Source organism: Pleurodeles waltl, chromosome 11, assembly GCF_031143425.1.
Source record: "Pleurodeles waltl isolate 20211129_DDA chromosome 11, aPleWal1.hap1.20221129, whole genome shotgun sequence".
Taxonomy (NCBI): Eukaryota; Metazoa; Chordata; class Amphibia; order Caudata; family Salamandridae; genus Pleurodeles; species Pleurodeles waltl.
In genome coordinates, this window is record NC_090450.1 from 483,012,878 (window position 1) to 483,032,387 (window position 19,510).

General features: G+C 45.4%; 1 protein-coding gene across 2 annotated transcripts in view; it reads left to right on the forward strand.

The window, feature by feature from the left end:
• The window catches only part of SPHKAP (SPHK1 interactor, AKAP domain containing), a 1,657,471-nt gene that overhangs the window by 312,755 nt on the left and 1,325,206 nt on the right, over positions 1-19,510 (forward strand). For both annotated transcript variants that reach the window (XM_069213857.1, XM_069213858.1), the window contains exon 2: positions 15,018-15,132. In XM_069213857.1, the coding sequence (XP_069069958.1) occupies positions 15,018-15,132 (115 nt within the window). The remainder of the gene's footprint in view (positions 1-15,017; positions 15,133-19,510) is intronic.

Here is a 19,510-nt window from a genome sequence, read left to right on the forward strand (position 1 = left end):
ACATTTTTCGGTGGTACTAGTTTTTGGGCAGTAAAATGTTATTTAATGTGTTGTAAGTGCCATACCCCAAGAATAAAGCATGCAAGCAATGAAAACTCATACCATAGAGGTCTGGCGAGCATAAAAAACACCATCTGTGATACGTTTGTATAATTTAGATGCTAGGAAACCACAGCATTTTTATACTAAGTATGTTTTAAGTAAAATGGTGATGGTGGCATATTTCTAGCAAACAGCTAAAGTAAGCACACAATATCAAGCAGGCAGCATGGTTGTGTAATTCATGCCAAGAACGTCTGCTTCATTTGGATCGCTCAACTAAAGCGGCTAATTAGCTGAGAATCAGCAGAAAAGATATAAACAAAATACATTTAGAACATGATGTAAGGGTTGAAATTAGTCCAGTTGACACCTGAAAGGTAATGTATTAATGTTATTTTGTTTGTTTAAAAAAATATGGGAAGGCTCTAAACAACCTAAGCAAAGTGTATATCATATCGGTAAGAGTTTGCCAGTCAAATATAGCCTGCTACAGGGTTTCATAAACTGCTCTTGTAGGCCTTATTTTCACAAGGTGCTGTTTTGCACCATGTTTCATGGTCAGGCTTGACAGCCCAGATTTCGCCCGACAGTCATTAGAGACGGGCTTTGGCTCTGCCCATGTGTTAGGAGCTAGGAGTACATGTTTTGATTGGGCAGAAGTTGTGTGCTTACACAAAAAAGTGCTTGCCCTCCACACAGCCATGACTATTTTGTTTATTTATCTAGCTGTTTGAGCTCGAACTTTCAGGGGCACAAACATAACATGAAGTTTTTCTCTGTCAGCAGCAGAAGAGATTGGAGGAGGACAGCCATTTCCCTGAGTGTCTAGTTCAATTTTGCATGTTTCAGCTCACTGGTTTATTTAATACCATCTGTGATCTCACCAAGCATCTTTTCTATTTCTCCCTATGCTGTGTTAATATTAGGAGCTGATGCTTAGCCAGGTAGTACCTGAGGAAATTTTGAGTGTGGCAGAAAGACCAGAGCTCTGGAACAGCTTGCAGATTTACTCCTGTCTGTCCACTGGCGTCCAACAAATTCCCATGCAGTGGTGATGGAATCATTTTCAGAATGGTGGTTCCGCCCAGTTTTCTCAGTTCAAAATTATAAGTGTTTCAAGAAACATTCCACCGTTGAACACTCAAGAGCAACAAGTGAAACACATATCTTCTGTAAGAGGCTTCTTCTTGACTTTATGCAAAAATGTGGCCCATTTTAGAACACACTTTTAAAGGTTAGGGTTACATGTAGCCGAATGTGGTGGAATGTGATCCTTATCCATGAGCGCATTCCTAATGAAAACCATACATTAATGATAATTCGAAGAATAAATAAGAAATGTGTCCTTGTTAACATCAACGCTTTTTCAGAGTTCTGCTTTTGCTAATACCCAGGCTTATCTACAGCTGCATTCTGCTACCAACTAGCTTCTTTCAGTATTCTCTTCTACAGAAAACCATATTTGGGCAGAATTCTTGGCATCCGTGAATATTGTTTAAACGACAGGAAAAAGTTGTGAATCTTGTTATTCAATCTCTTTTCAATCACCACAGATATGCCCTGTTTTATAGTTCCATAACGAAGCAAGCTGAAAAACATGTACATGGTACTTATCAGGGGCTGCTTCCGCAATTCTCAAGGAGAAGGGTGGGTGGAGGGACAAGGATAAGGGGGGCAATAAAAAAATATAATTTAAAAAAAAGTTATTTTCCGGTTGTTGCTTCCTGCCGCATTGCTCCTCTGGTCTTCTTGTGGTGTCCCAGCATGTGCTGGGACACCAGCACAGGATCCCCAGCAATCCTGGAGCTGCTTTCATGCTAAACCTAGCATGAAAGCAGCACCAAGATTGGTCTAAGCAGCTTGGACTGCCACTCAGACACAACCCTGAGGTCTGTGCAGTTTATCTAGCCCCTAAGCATGAATGAGTGTTTGGCCAGCCAAACACACATGTGCACTTAGTGCACTCCACTACCCCCCCTTCCCCCTTCAATGGCCCAGCCCCGCCCCACCCTGAACACACTGTTAACTGAGCCAGTAGATGAAAGATAAAACAATAATTAAATTTCATTTTATCTTTCATCTCCTGGCTCAGCCAGGAGGGCGACACTCCTTTGCTATTGCAAAGGAGCCGCCTCTGGAGTACAAGAGTCAGCAAGCATAAGAGGGGAAGCTAGAGGAAGAGAAAGACAGAAAAAAACATGACATACAGATAATCAGAAACCCGAAGTGTGAGATAAAGGGACAGGGATTGCCTGATAGTGGATTAAAGTGGCATGAGGTGAAACAAGTCTACTTAGCCTTGGTATTCAGTATGCCATCATACAGTGCAACGACCTACGGGTTTCTGAGCAAGACTTCAGGCCTGACACTTATTCTTTTACGAATTATACACTGGCTGCAGCAGCCTTATTGCAATCGACCAATACTCATTTTTCGAGCCCAATACTAATTTCTTCTCATCAACCATTTACAGAGAACAAGAAAGGCAAAAACACACAAAGGGGAAAGAAGGAAAAAGAGAAATATAAGAAAAACACCACAAAAGGAGAACGCAGAAACTCAAAAGAGTGGGATAGAATCTGGTAAAAAAGGCATGAGGTGAATTCAAAACTATGGACCCTTGGTATTCGGTGTGGTAATATTTAGTAACACCAGCCGTTCGCTTGTGAGGAGAGCTTTGGACAGATACACTCTTTCTTTCACAAGCTAAGCACTGCATGAGGGGAAGGATACAGAGACCTGAAGGCACATGTAAAGCATCTTACAGTGTTTGTGAGCCTTTCAATTTACCAAGAGGGGTCATGGTTGAGTTCTTCACCTTACGCAGCCCTTATGCAGGTCCTTTAGGAGTTGAGAAATAATCTGACAGTGCGACAAATTAAATTAGGGTAATTCCTAGCAATGTGGTGCCTATAGGAATCATGACACACTCTAAGCAAAGCTCTCTTGGTTAAGGACATCATTTGAATTCTCATTATATCATATATAAGTATTCCTGGATTTATCCAGACGCAGTCTCGCGCTGCCTCTGTAAATAGAGAATATCCTTGTGTGAGAACTCCCTAGCAAAAAAGCTAAACTAAATCCCATGTGACTTGTTTGTTAATCCACCAACATGAAGCATCCTGAATGATTCAATGGTGGTTAGACCACAAGATGGCATGGAATGGTAGAGCCATCTTGAGTGTTTCCCTACTCCAAGTGCTGTCTTATGGTAAGCCTACTGTTGGCTGTCATTTCTTGACCAACGTAATTAATCTGCACTTTATACTCAGCAAGTATAGCCAAACCTCATTTTCTCCTTGGCAAGCTGGAACATCACAATAGACAATGTTTAGTGTTTGGCCCTCATGTAAGTGAACACTGTCTCTGGAGTATAGTAAGTCAACCAACTGGGGGAAAATAAAGCAACCAATTGACCCAGGAATTCCTCATTTTCTGCATGGAGATGTACATTAAAATTCAGGCAAAATTATTTCTAGCCTTGACCACATCAATGTAAGATGGTAGTTCCTACCACCTGAAGGATTTCAGTGACACAAAATAACATCAGTAATTTCCTAGAAACTGCAGCACGGATGTGTTTTTTGCACAAATAGATATATATATTGTTAGACCTGACAGCTTTAGGGTGGTCACCCCTAACTTTTTGCCTGCCTTCCTCTACTTTTTGGACCTCTTTTTGCTGGCATTTAGACTCTGCACACTTTACCACTGCTAACCAGTGCTAAAGTGCATATGCTCTCTCCCTTTAAACATGGTAACCTTGGATCATACCTGTTAGAAATGGGGTTTTTGGTTGGCAGTCAGGTTACCCTCTGTCCAAGCAAAATCCCTCACTCTAGTCAGGGTAAGTCACACACTATCCAAGATTATCCTGTGCCCACCCTCTGGTAGCTTGGCACGAGCAGTCAGGCTTAACTCAGAAGGCAATGTGTAAAGTATTTGTGCAATAAATCATACAATACCACCATATAGCACCACAAAAATACACCACACAGTGTTTAGAAAAATATATAATATTTATCAGGATAATTGTAGGTCAAATAGAATAAAGTTGCAATGGTAAATTGTAGAAATATCACAGGGAAGTGATATAAAGTGTCTTAAGTCTTTAGAATGCAATAAAGTGTCTTTCAAGCACAAAGTACCTGGTTTCTGGTGGAAAATCTCCTCAGAGGGCCACAGGACAAGAGATGCGTGGAAAAAGGGTGTGTGCGTCGATTTCTCCTCAGCACACAAAGACTTGCGTCGTTCTTTTCCACGCGGGGAAGTCGGGCGTCGTTTTCCGGCGCGCAGACAGTCTCTTTTCGTGGATCGCGGGGACTACCAGATGTCCCGGGTCTGTGCGTGGATTCTCCTACTTGTTTTCCGGCTGCACGTCGTTCTGCGGGACTGCGCGTCGAAGTTTCGATCTCACGGTAGGCGTCGCGTCGATTTCTCCTTGGAAGTCGGGCGGCGTTATCCTTGCGAGGCCGTGCGTCGAAATTTTGGTCTCACGGCAGGCGTCGCGTCGATTTCTCCTCGGAAGTCGGGCGGCGTTGTCCTTGCGAGGCCGTGCGTCAAAGTTTCGCGTTCACGGAAGGCGTCGCGTCGATTTCTCCTGGAAAGTCGGGCGGCGTTGTCCTTGCAAGGTTGTGCGTCGAAGTCTCGATCGTCCCGAGAGCGTCGCTTTGATCAGCGTCGGTGTGCGGCGTTTTCCTCGCCGCGAAACAAGCTGTGCGTCAAAAGTTTCGGCGCACGGAGCGTCCAAGTGAAAGGAAGAAGTCTTTTTGGTCCTGAGACTTCAAGGAACAGGAGGCAAGCTCTATCCAAGCCCTTGGAGAGCACTTTCACAGCCAGACAAGAGTTCAGCAAGGCAGCAGGGCAACAGCAAGACAGCAGTCCTTTGTAGAAAGCAGACAGGTGAGTCCTTTCAGCAGCCAGGCAGTTCTTCTTGGCAGGATGTAGTTTCTGGTTCAGGTTTCTTCTCCAGCAAGTGTCTGATGAGGTAGGGCAGAGGCCCTGTTTTATACCCAAATGTGCCTTTGAAGTGGGGGAGACTTCAAAGAGTGGCTAAGAAGTGCACCAGGTCCCCTTTCAGTTTACTCCTGTCTGCCAGGGTCCCAGTAGGGGGTGTGGCAGTCCTTTGTGTGAGAGCAGACCCTCCACCTTCCCAGCCCAGGAAGACCCATTCAAAATGCAGATGTATGCAAGTGAGGCTGAGTACCCTGTGTTTGGGGTGTGTCTGAGTGAATGCACATGGAGCTGTCAACCAAGCCCAGCCAGACGTGGATTGTAAGGCACAGAAGGATTTAAGTGCAAAGAAATGCTCACTTTCTAAAAGTGGCATTTCTAGAATAGTAATATTAAATCCGACTTCACCAGTCAGTAGGACTTTGTATTACCATTCTGGCCATACTAAATATGACCTCCCTGCTCCTTCCAGATCAGCAGCTGCCACTTCAACAGTGTATGAGGGCAGCCCTAATGTTAGCCTATGAAGGGAGCAGGCCTCTCAGTAGTGTGAAACCGAATTTAGGAGTTTTACACTACCAGGACATATAACTACACAGGTACATGTCCTGCCTTTTACCTACACAGCACCCTGCCCTAGGGGTTACCTAGGGCACACCTTAAGGGTGACTTATATGTAGAAAAAGGGGAGTTCTAGGCTTGGCAAGTACTTTTAAATGCCAAGTCGAGGTGGCAGTGAAACTGCACACACAGGCCTTGCAATGGCAGGCCTGAGACAAGGAAAAAGGGGCTACTTAAGTGGGTGGCACAACCAGTGCTGCAGGCCCACTAGTAGCATTTAATTTACCAGCCCTATGCACATAAAGTGCACCTTACTAGGGACTTATAAGTAAATTAATAGTCCAATCAGGTAGGATTCCAGGTTACCATGTTTTAAGGGAGAGAGCATATGCACTTTAGCACTGGTTAGCAGTGGTAAAGTGCGCAGAGTCTATAAACCAGCAAAAACAGTGTCCAAAAAAATGGAGGGAGGCAGGCAAAAAGTTAGGGGTGACTACCCTAAGGCTGTCAGGTCTAACATGTGTCCCCCCCAGCTGAAAGTGGGGAGAGCTACCCGACCTCCTGGGAGCTCTCATCGCTAAGGCGGAAGTACCTGGAGAGACCATCAGCATTGGCGTGGTCAACCCCTGGGCGATGTTCCACCGTAAAGTCCATCCCCTGTAGGGAAATGGACCACCTCAAGAGTTTTGGATTCTCACCCCTCATCTGCATGAGCCATCTGAGGGGCCTGTGGTCTGTCTGAACCAGGAAGTGAGTCCCAAACAGGTAGGGTCTTAGCTTCTTCAGTGCCCAGACCACAGCAAAAGCTTCTCGTTCAATAGCACTCCACCTCTGTTCCCGTGGTAATAGCCTTCTGCTAATAAAGACTACCGGTTGATCTCTGCCCTCCTCATTCAGCTGTGCTAGGACTGCCCCTATGCCATGCTCTGAAGCGTCTGTCTGCACGATAAATTCCTGGGAGTAGTCAGGGGCCATGAGTACGGGGGCCGTGCACATGGCTTCCTTCAGGGCATCAAAGGCTTTCTGACAAGCCTCTGTCCAATTCACCAACTTAGGTTGCTTCTTGGAAGTGAGTTCTTTCAAGGGTGTTACAATGGTACCATAGCCCTTGACAAATCGGCGGTAGTATCCTGTGAGGCCTAGAAAGGCTCTCACCTCCGTCTGTGTTCGGGGTGGTTGCCAGGCCTTGATAGTTTCAATCTTGGCCTGGAGTGGCTGCACCTTGCCACCACCCACTAGGTGTCCTAAGTACACCACGGAACCCTGCCCAATCTGGCACTTACTGGCCTTGATGGTCAGGCCTGCCTGTTGCAGGGCCTGAAGCACCTCCTTGAGGTGAAGCAGGTGTTCCTCCCAGCTGGAACTGTAGACAGCTATGTCATCCAGGTAGGCTGCACAGAAGGCATCCTTGCCAGCTAGGACCCCGTTAACCAACCGTTGGAAGGTAGCAGGGGCATTTTTCAACCCAAACTGGTAATGGCCATCCGGGGTTGAAAATGCGGATCTTTCCTTGGCCCCCTCAGTTAGGCCGATCTGCCAGTACCCTGAAGTAAGATCAAACGTACTCAGGAACTTGGCAGCGCCTAGCCTGTCCACGAGCTCATCAGCTCGGGGGATGGGGTGAGCATCAGTCCGTGTGACTGAGTTGAGACCCCGGTAGTCCACACAGAACCGGAGTTCTGGCTTCGCACCTGGGGCAGTAGCCTTAGGGACCAATACCACTGGGCTGGCCCAGGGACTACTGGATTTCTCAATGACCCCTAGAGTCAACATCTTGGAGACCTCCTCCTTGATGCTGGCCTTCACCTTATCCGACAACCTGTAAATTTTGTTTTTCACAGGGAGACTGTCACTGGTGTCAATATCATGAACACAGAGGTGGGTCAGCCCAGGAGTAAGGGAGAACAGGGGGGAGAACTGCTCCAACAGCTCATAACAGTCTCCTTTCTGATTTAGAGTCAGGGAGTCAGACAGAATGACCCCACTTACTGACCCATCACCTTCTTGGGCAGAGAGGAGGTCGGGGAGAGGTTCACTCTCCTCTTCCGTTCCTTCATCTGTGACCAGAAGCATGTTGATCTCCGACCTCTCAAAATGAGCTTTTAGTCGGTTCACATGGAGCACCCTTAGGGGATTCCTAGGGGTTTTGAGGTCCACTAGGTAAGTGGCCTCCCCTTTCCGCTCCTTTATTTCAAATGGGCCAGACCAGCGGTCCTGGAGAGCTCTGGGCTCTACTGGCTCCATTACCCACACTTTGTCTCCAGGTTGAAACTCTACCAGGGTGGCCTTCTGGTCATACCATTGTTTCATCACCTCTTGACTGGCCTCAAGGTTATCTTGGGCTTCTTTCCAGAAGCGGGTCATCTGGTTGCGGAGGGCCAACATATAGCTGACCACATCCTGAGGGGGTGTCTTTGGAGCTTTCTCCAATCCCTCCTGGACAATGCTTAAGGGTCCCCTGACAGGGTACCCATAGAGAAGTTCAAAGGGACTGAACCCTACCCCTCTCTGGGGGACCTCTCTGTAAGCAAAGAGAAGGCATGGTAAGAGGACGTCCCACTTACGCCTCATGGCCTCAGGGAGGCCACCAATCATGCCTTTCAGGGTCTTGTTGAATCTCTCCACAAGACCGTTCGTCTGGGGGTGATAGGGTGTGGTGAACTTGTAAGTTACACCACACGCATCCCACAGAGACTTCATGTATGCAGACATGAAGTTAGTGCCTCTGTCAGACACTATTTCCTTGGGGAATCCCACACGGGTAAATATCCCCATCAGGGTTCTGGCCACCACCGGTGCAGTTACTGTCCTTAGAGGGATTGCCTCTGGGTAACGGGTGGCATGGTCCACCAAAACCAGGATGAACCTGTTGCCTAAGGCAGTTTTGGGGTCCAAGGGACCAACAATGTCGATGCCCACCCTTTCAAAGCGGGTGCCAACGACAGGAAGTGGAATCAGGGGGGTTTTAACCCTTTTTCCTGCTTTACCACTGGCCTGGCAGGTAGGACAGGATCTGCAGAACTTGTCTGAGTGTGTCCTCATTTTGGGCCAATAAAAGTGGGTGACAAGCCTGTTAAAGGTCTTGCCCTGCCCCAAATGTCCTGCCAGGGGAATGTCGTGAGCCAGACCCAGTAGGAAGGTTCGGTAACATTGGGGGACCACCAGCATACGTGCTGCCCCAAAGCCCGGAACCTTAGGCTCACTGTAGAGGAGATCATTCTCCCAATATAGGTGGTGATCGCCAGAGGCGTCGCCGGCTGCCTGGTTTGAGGCCTGTTTCCTCAACCCTTCTAGAGTGGGACATTCTTTCTGCGCCTTGCAGAATTCCTCCCTGGTGGGTCCACCCTCAACTTGCCAGCCAGCAAGCTCAGGTAAGTCACCTAGGGCGGCGATGTCTTCCCCAGTTGGCTCGGAAGCCTCCTCCTCAGGAGCCCCGTCAGCCACTGTGGGAACAGCGGGGGCCGGTTTCCCACACCCCTGGTCCCTCCTCCTGGCAGCTCTCTGGGCCATCGTTCCAGGCTCCAGATGCCCTTGACTTCCCTCTCGGTCAGCCATGGACCGTGTGGTCATGCAGACCCACTCAGGTAACCCTAACATCTCCAGGTGAGACCTGAGCTCCACTTCTTTCCAAGCAGTGTGCTCAAGGTCATTGCCTAACAGACAATCTACAGGCATGGCAGGACTCACAGCTACTTTCAGAGTACCAGAGACCCCCCCCCACTCAAAGGGAACCAGAGCCACCGGTAGGTGACTCTCGCGATTGTCAGCGACTCTGACCTGGTGGAATGTATTAGGTACTATCTGCTCTGCTGACACCAGCTGACTCTTGATAGTAGTCCTACTGGCTCCTGTGTCACGCAGAGCCTCCACCCTCTGCCCATCAATGGTGACCCACTGCCGGTACTTGGAAGTATTTCTGGGCATGTGGGCCTTGGGCACCATTTCTCCTTCTCCCAGGGACACTAGGGAAATCTCTACCTGCTCCCCAAAGCTAGTTGGGTCCATCTCCCCCCCGAGTGCTACACTAGTCAACCCAGGTGCCTGTCCGGTAGTGGACGGTGCCCTCTTGGGGCACTGTGGATCGCCTTTGTGGTGACCATATTGGTAACACTCCATGCATTTGGGGCTAGATTTTCCTGACCTGTCAAATGTCCCTGGCTTTTTCCCAAATTTGGAAAAGGAAGGGTTGCCACCCCCTCCCTGGGAATTCTTTTGGGGGCCTTTAGAGAGTTCCTTATCTGTAAGTTTATCTCCCCCCTCTTTCTTCTGTTGGGAACCCTGACCACCTTTGTGGGAGTCCCCCCCAGGTACCTTTTTGGACACTCTGGTGCTAACCCAGAGGTCCGCCTCCTCAGCAAGCTTCCTGGGATCAGTCAGCTTACTATCCACTAGGTGCTGGCGCAAATCGGTATAAGTAACATTAAGCATATGCTCTCTCAGGATCAAGTCATATAAACCTTTATAATCTGCTACTTTGTTGCCCCGCACCCATCCATTCAGTGCCTTACTAGAGAAATCAAAGAAATCTACCCATGTTTGTGTGGTTTGTTTGGTGCTGTCCCTGAACCTCTGACGGTATCCCTCAGGGGTCAGCCCAAACTTGGCAAGTAAAGTGGCTTTCTGGAGTGGGTATGTGTTTTGATCCGGTGGATCCAATGTGAGAAGTGTGTCCCTCCCCAATGGCGGCACATAACCCCACATAGCTACCCCCCATTGCCCTTCAGGAACCTCATGAGCCCTTAGTGCAACTTCATAAGCAGCTAACCATTTATCTATGTCATCTCCCACCACAAAACTGGGCACCACATTTTTGGGTATACGAACCTTCTTTTCTCCAGCAGGTCCTGTCTGTATGCTGCCACCATTATTGCTGGATTCAGACTGTCTTGCCTTGATCTCCAGCTCCTTGAGACTCAGTTCATGAGCCAACAATAGTTTCTTTTCAGCCAAAGCTCTTTCAGCTTCCACTTGTTTGGCTGCTCTTTCAGCTTCTGCTTGTTTGGCTGCCCTTTCAGCTTCTGCTTGAATCTGTTTGGCTGTCCTTTCAGCTTCAATCTGTTTGGCTGCTCTTTCAGCCTCAGCTTGTTTGGCTTCTCTTTCTGCCCTCCTCTCCTCCTGTTGCGCCTCAATTTTCAGTTTTGCCATTTGCAATTGGAACTCCCTTTCCTCTCTCCTTTCCTCTGCGGTCAGGCTTTGCATGGAGACACTGCTCCCTGGTCTGGAAGGGTGCACAATTGCAGTGGTAACACCATCCATAGATAGTGAAAATCCTTCTGAGGGGCCATTTTCTGGCTCCCCTTCCTCATCATCCTCTAAATGGGCTTCTGCCCAGGCCCTCAGCGCCACTTGAAAGTCCTCCTTTCTGGAGGCCCCTTGGGTGGGTACCCTTAATGCCCTGCAGAATCCTCTTAGTTGTTTGACCGTGTATGTATCCAACTGGACTAGGTCAAAGTCCCCTGTCTGAGACCCAGTCAGAGACATGTTGAGTGAGGATTTAGTTTTTGAAAATTGTCAGGAAAAAACGGATTTTCAAAAAAGAGATAAAAACCAAGTTGACCTTCAACTGTGGGTAGGTAGTGAGATACTTAGCTACTGTATGTCACTGCACAAATACAAGTCCTATCCTCACCGCTGATCACCAATGTTAGAAATTGGGTTTTTGGTTGGCAGTCAGGTTACCCTCTGTCCAAGCAAAATCCCTCACTCTAGTCAGGGTAAGTCACACACTATCCAAGATTATCCTGTGCCCACCCTCTGGTAGCTTGGCACGAGCAGTCAGGCTTAACTCAGAAGGCAATGTGTAAAGTATTTGTGCAATAAATCATACAATACCACCATATAGCACCACAAAAATACACCACACAGTGTTTAGAAAAATATATAATATTTATCAGGATAATTGTAGGTCAAAAAGAATAAAGTTGCAATGGTAAATTGTAGAAATATCACAGGGAAGTGATATAAAGTGTCTTAAGTCTTTAGAATGCAATAAAGTGTCTTTCAAGCACAAAGTACCTGGTTTCTGGTGGAAAATCTCCTCAGAGGGCCACAGGACAAGAGATGCGTGGAAAAAGGGTGTGTGCGTCGATTTCTCCTCAGCACACAAAGACTTGCGTCATTCTTTTCCACGCGGGGAAGTCGGGCGTCGTTTTCCGGCGCGCAGACAGTCTCTTTTCGTGGATCGCGGGGACTACCAGATGTCCCGGGTCTGTGCGTGGATTCTCCTACTTGTTTTCCGGCTGCGCGTCGTTCTGCGGGACTGCGCGTCGAAGTTTCGATCTCACGGTAGGCGTCGCGTCGATTTCTCCTTGGAAGTCGGGCGGCGTTATCCTTGCGAGGCCGTGCGTCGAAATTTTGGTCTCACGGCAGGCGTCGCGTCGATTTCTCCTCGGAAGTCGGGCGGCGTTGTCATTGCGAGGCCGTGCGTCAAAGTTTCGCGTTCACGGAAGGCGTCGCGTCGATTTCTCCTGGAAAGTCGGGCGGCGTTGTCCTTGCGAGGTTGTGCGTCGAAGTCTCGATCGTCCCGAGAGCGTCGCGTTGATCAGCGTCGGTGTGCGGCGTTTTCCTCGCCGCGAAACAAGCTGTGCGTCGAAATTTTCGGCGCACGGAGCGTCCAAGTGAAAGGAAGAAGTCTTTTTGGTCCTGAGACTTCAAGGAACAGGAGGCAAGCTCTATCCAAGCCCTTGGAGAGCACTTTCACAGCCAGACAAGAGTTCAGCAAGGCAGCAGGGCAACAGCAAGACAGCAGTCCTTTGTAGAAAGCAGACAGGTGAGTCCTTTGAGCAGCCAGGCAGTTCTTCTTGGCAGGATGTAGTTTCTGGTTCAGGTTTCTTCTCCAGCAAGTGTCTGATGAGGTAGGGCAGAGGCCCTGTTTTATACCCAAATGTGCCTTTGAAGTGGGGGAGACTTCAAAGAGTGGCTAAGAAGTGCACCAGGTCCCCTTTCAGTTTACTCCTGTCTGCCAGGGTCCCAGTAGGGGGTGTGGCAGTCCTTTGTGTGAGAGCAGACCCTCCACCCTCCCAGCCCAGGAAGACCCATTCAAAATGCAGATGTATGCAAGTGAGGCTGAGTACCCTGTGTTTGGGGTGTGTCTGAGTGAATGCACATGGAGCTGTCAACCAAGCCCAGCCAGACGTGGATTGTAAGGCACAGAAGGATTTAAGTGCAAAGAAATGCTCACTTTCTAAAAGTGGCATTTCTAGAATAGTAATATTAAATCCGACTTCACCAGTCAGTAGGACTTTGTATTACCATTCTGGCCATACTAAATATGACCTCCCTGCTCCTTCCAGATCAGCAGCTGCCACTTCAACAGTGTATGAGGGCAGCCCTAATGTTAGCCTATGAAGGGAGCAGGCCTCTCAGTAGTGTGAAACCGAATTTAGGAGTTTTACACTACCAGGACATATAACTACACAGGTACATGTCCTGCCTTTTACCTACACAGCACCCTGCCCTAGGGGTTACCTAGGGCACACCTTAAGGGTGACTTATATGTAGAAAAAGGGGAGTTCTAGGCTTGGCAAGTACTTTTAAATGCCAAGTCGAGGTGGCAGTGAAACTGCACACACAGGCCTTGCAATGGCAGGCCTGAGACAAGGAAAAAGGGGCTACTTAAGTGGGTGGCACAACCAGTGCTGCAGGCCCACTAGTAGCATTTAATTTACCAGCCCTATGCACATAAAGTGCACCTTACTAGGGACTTATAAGTAAATTAAATTAATAGACACAGAATACAGAAAAGGTAGGTTTGGAGACTATCATATTTGAAGTGAGGCAGTTTACCTGGTGCACAGGTTCCTTTGCTGGGATCCCAGTGGATCCCAGTGCAACAATTGTCTGCCTCCGATTGAAAGATGTATGCTGTATTCTATCGTAATGTAACATTTATGTAGTGCTTACTTCACATATGTTGAAGGTATCCAGAGTAATCTTATGTTGAACAAGCCCAGGATTGTCAATAACATTTATGCTGATATGCAGTTGTGTTTTGGGCGTGTCTGTAAATATTGTGGGTCAGACAAAGGCCTTGGAATGTAACCAATTATATTAATAAGTTTCTTCATTGCTTCTTTCTATCACAGTTTTATCTTAGCAGCGCTGCAGATAAAAGGCAACAATTTAATCAAGCTCAGAACATTGAAGGGCGTATTTAACCCCGTCAGTATTTAAACCCATGAGTTCATGACTTGCAGGATACACTCTTACATTAGAAGTAAGCATTTAACCCGCTGAGCAGTCCCACATATCGGAGTGAGGTCAAAGTGGTGATGTCCCATGCGTTCTCAATCTCTTCTAGTATGGGTGTAATAGTTTGGAGCATCTGCGAGAAGAGATGTTTTGGCAGACCTTTGCAGAGTGCATAGGAAAGTCGTAGGCAAGTGCTGATGGAGCTTTAACTGGTCAGTCCGCTTAGTGCTGAAAGAAGGATACTTTCAAGTAAACTGAAGAAATGGTGGGTGGGCACTTCCCAGAAATACCCTGTTAGAGACCTAATAGATTATTGGGGAATTCTCTGCTAAGGACCTTTGTGTTGAAAGTGACGGCTGCCATGGAAGAAATGTAAACAACACAGCAGACTTTGAAGAAAATAGTTTACACACCTACCGGCTTATATATAATCACATCCAACTTAATCATTAGTTGCTATAAATATGTGTGGATATAAGGTTGATTAAATATCTATACCTCCAAATTTTTCCAATTCAAGATTTTTTAAAAATAAAATAATTTATCACGACTTCTGGGTGCTGGGTGCTCAGGCAAATCCACTGTTGCTTCGTTAGAGATTAAATTGACGATGGTCTTGGTGCTGGTGTTTGTTAACGTTTGTTATGGTTTTACCATTATAGACTGTGGATTTATTGATTATGTGAAATTGATTTGTAATTTCATGTATATTCGATACACGAATGCACTCGCTGATCAGAACTGGATAAAAACAGTGCCTAATCTGTAAACGAAAGAAGTGTCGGAGCCGAAGCTCTCCATAAAAGCCCACGGCTGGTGAAATTAAATGTTGCCTGCCAAATAAAAAGGCCTCGTAGTCTTAAATTCACCTCAGGCCTCTTAAATTCACTTCGAGACATCGCCTGCCCCTTTATCTCTCTCTTGCAGGTTCATGCTTTCTAGTTTTGTGTCGGTTTTTCCGTCACAAAGAAATTGACAAGAAAAAATATTAATCTATACAGTGTTAGTTTATATGTTAACTATTGTTATTCAGTAATTAGCTTTATTGTTCAAAATATTTCTAATCATTACATTATACAGTACACTATCTACTTTCCTGAAAGGAGCGAGGAAACGACATTATGGGCTTGCAGCGACAGCACTGAAATCCTGAGAGAGCGTATTTTATATGTGTGAATGTAATTGGGTGCACTATAGCTCCGTTGCTACATAATTCTAACATTTCTTCAGTTGACTCAACAGTGTTTTCTATTTTTGCTTTTCCTCAGTAACCTTGAGTCACCGCTGATGTACGAAGTCTCGGAGCACCAGGGGAATAGCGGCGCTAGCAGCACAGAGAGTTCAGCAAGCAGTTTGGGAAACTCTGTCACTGCCTGCAAAAAGGTAACACACATAGAAACCTATAATCCTTTGTACGTTTATGTGAATATTATGAGCCGAGCCGTGAAATTTTAGATTGAGAAGGGGACACTACAACCTGCATTATTCATAAGTGTCTGTTTCAGGATAGATAGATAGATAGATAGATAGATAGATAGATCGATCGATAGATAGATAGATAGATAGATAGATAGATAGATAGATAGATAGATAGATAGATAGATAGATGTAACTGTGTAGTACTTTCCAATATTGGCATCCATAGGGTCTGATGAAATCATAAACCAAGAGGCTGAAGACACAATTGTTCGTAAATGCCACCAGAGCACTACGACAATACTGCATGTGGTACCTGTTTTGTATTTTTTGATATTATACGTTTATTTTGGGGTAATATACTGAAAATGTTGGCATCTTCAAAGTACAGCTAACCATTGCTGCATAGTGGAATTAAGATGTCTAGATTCCGTTTATCTTTCGCAAATAGATTGTAAAAAAGGCAATGGGAATGGTCATGTCAGTGGATTTGATATTTCTGTGGCTAGATGTATTTACCCCATAATATTAGATTTACTTCATTTGCCACTTAATTTGCAAATTTCAACATTTGTGTTGCTTGCTCAACTGGATGTAACTATTACCCGATGAAGATATGCAACATAATTATCAATTTTTGGTCAATAATTTAGATAACGTTCCCACGTAATTTAGTCCTCCGTGCCACATATCCAGGTAACCTTGAAATTGTTAAAGCTCTGCAGAGTGTTTTGGGGTTGTTATGATGATAAAATTCCTAGTTCACAGACAACCATAAAATATTTCAATATGTTCCACATTTCACAGTTCCCTCTGAGATATGTATACATACATAATACATATATATATAAAACTATATATATTACTTACTGGCGGTCACCAGTAGATATAGTTGGGACCATGTTTCCATAGGAAAAGCATTTTTTGACTTGCCTATATCTTTAACATAGTTTGATGAGTCTTCACTAAATTTTCACAAAAAAGAGTGCTGTGCTTATTTTTGCACATGGAATGTTTCGGGATGATCTGCCAAGCAGGGGCCGAGAAAAATGGGGGTGGTTAATAAAAGTGTGTTTTCCGTGTTAATTTCCATAGGAGTTTTGAACATGACTACAGACCGAACCACTGGATAGAATTACATCAAATTTGGCAGAAAGCAAAATTTTGTTCCGTATGTTGTGCTTTTTTTATTTGGTGTAAATCCTTTGGTAGTTTAAGAGAAATTAAAGGAAATCAAAATTTGTACATCTGCGCGGAGTCTAAGCACAGATCTCATGGTGAGATCAGATTGACTGCCAGCACTTTTTAGCACATCAGATCTTAATAATTAAACTTACAGGGGGACGCAAGTAGGTCGATTAACCTTTTGACTCACATTTAAGATGCTCCCACCATATCTCCAGTACATTCGGATCAATAATCAATAATTAATCAATAACATCAATAATCAATGATAATCAACAGCACTAGTAATCAATTGAAGTCAGTAATTGTCACACACCATAACCTTTCAGTGATGAATAATCACATATTTAGTACAAGTTAGAATATTTATTTCCCTATATTAACAATGTTAATATCATGTAAGATAATCTCAAAATCAAATGATAACCAGACAGGAACATCACTGGCTGTCCAAAGCGGCGAAAGAAGCGTAATCTATTCAAAGCTTAAGCCACTTCACATTCTAAAGTTACAGTGCGATTTAATAACAAGAACTATTGTGCAAATGATATCGTGTACATTTGGGTTCAGCAAAGAAAAGACATAAAACATTACTCCCTATAGCAGACTTTTATTAGTGAGGATCTTCAATTTAAGTCAACACAAATTTGAAAAACATCTAACTATGGCTCTATCAAAATAGTACAGTTGGTACCTAGAAAGGAAAAGCAGATAGTCTTAAGAAACGCATCAATAATAATATACCTCTCCTCAAATGGATCGGCAAGCTGAGATAGTCTTCCTCATCAGGACATCAGTTCAGTCAGCAAGGCATCAGGATTCAGCCTCAAAGTTCAGAAAATGCAAAGTCCTTAAGCAATTCGAAAGAATGGAGGTAAACCCTCAAGAAGAATGGGGAGAATGGCGCATCTCCTCTTCTTGCAGTCCGGCTAAGTTAGATTTCCTAAAACTACTTCCCACGTCCCCATTGGTCAAGGTATCGGTCCCCATTGGTCAAGGGAACGCATGTTCACACTTTGTCCAATAAACCTAAAATATCAAATCTATAATTTCTACTAGTACTCGATTCTCATGGCGCTGATTATCTCCTCCTGTAATGTCCTCTTCATCCGCCTTGTTAGGTAACAATATTGTTGTAGCTTATACTCCAGTCAGTGTCTCCATTGTTCTTCTCCCGAGAATGTCAGTCTTACACATTACACTTTTATTGTTACATTTAGCAAGGACATCATCTTCTAGCAAGCAGTTCTCAAGAGAACGACTTTTAGCTATGACCACATTTGGTCAGCACAGTGGAATATCACAATTTAATTCTCTAAGCAAACATTTTGTTAATCGGTTTAGAAATACAGCTTGGCATGGGGCCATGCAACTAGGCCAAGACCGCCGCTAAGTTAAGGCCTACAATTAATATAGCTCAATACATAATGCATAATTCTCAATTTGATGTATTACTACATTAATCAAACAAAATCTCCATGTTTCATAATAATAAGCCATTAATAAGTGAACATTGACAGCCACTCACGTGGACACATTTTCAAATGCATGCATTATTTGTTTCTATATTATTACATTTTCTACGCAAATCCATTACTCAGAATACATGAATATTAATTAATATCTTTATTAGAACACCTGCTTTAGCAACTTCAACCAGGATGTGCTGGCAGCCATGTTGGGACCAATATACATAACATTACCCTATTGAAATGCATTGTAGTGAATGGCAGGTTATGAGGGTCAAAAAAGGAGAACGTTTAAACGGTGATAACAAATTTTAGTTACAATATTAAGCATTTGTTGATGGTACCATGCTAATTTTAGGAACTGTGGTGTGTTCTAAGGTAATTTTACCTTGCTGGGATTTCATGAGTCATGGTTGACAGAAAAGTGTTTTTTTATGATTTTCCCATAGAGGTGATGGAAAGTGCTCCAGAAGCTAAAATGAGAGCATATTTTCTGTAAGTTCACACTATCTTTCTCAGCTATATAAGAAGGAAGTCTGACATTCTCAGTAATATATGTACTTCCAACAGAAGCAGGCTGTCAGGTGATTCGATTGTGTTATACTGCAGACCCCAGAGTGTTCTAAAGAACAATTAGAGCAATAACCGTATAACTTATGACAAAAGGGTGGCACACCTGAAGCCATCTTGTTTGAGTCAAATTTAAAACATTTAGGCCCTCATTATAATACTGGCAGTAAAAACTGCCTACCGCCGCTGCGACGGCCGCCAAAACACCACCGCCATGGCTACCATCCGTCTGCCATATTATGACCACAGCTGGATTTCTGCCACAAGAATGGTGGAAATCCGGCTGTGGCCATACCGGCGGATGGCAGTAAGGTGGCGCTGCTACCACCAGCAACGCCATGCCAGTAGACCACGCCAACCGTATTATGACAAATAATACGGCCTGGCATATTCTGCTGGTGGGTGCTGCTGGTGGTAGCATTGCCCTGTCCCGTCTCCTGCTGGAGGACACCATGGATCAAGGTAAATTGGGTCTCCGTGGGGAGAGAGGTGTTGTGTGTGTGTGTGGGGATGTGTTAATGTATGTGTGTGCATGAATGCGGGTGTGTGATGAGTGTTGAATGCGTGTGCGCATGTACGCACATGTGAGTGCGTGTATGTTGTGAAATGTGAATGCATGTCTGCGTGTATGTTTGGAAGTGTGTGCGGAAGTATGAATGCGTGTATGTATGTGTGAATGATTATGTGTATGCGTGTGTGTGTGAAGGGGGGCGTGGATGTAGGGGGTTAACTGGAGTGGTGGGGTAGGTCCCTATCAGTGACAGGGAAGGAATTCCCTGTCACTGAAATGGCCTACAGCCATGGTTTTTGTGGCATTATGAATGCAGAACAATGTCAGCTGCCGGGCTGGAGATGGATTTCTCGAGCCGGGCGGCTGTTACCGCCATGGAGGTCAGAGTGGTACACTGGCGGGTTGGCTTCAGCCACTCTGCCAATGTCATAATGTGGCAGTAAGTACCGCCAGCCTGTTGGCAGTACTTAAGACCCCATTATCACTGACCGCCGGAGTCATAATGACCCCCTTAGTTCATTTTGTCATAGAAACAATGGTTAGTGCTGTAGGAGAAACAGCCTTTACAATGAAGGCTGAACCCTGCATGACATCACCATGCAGGCTTAAC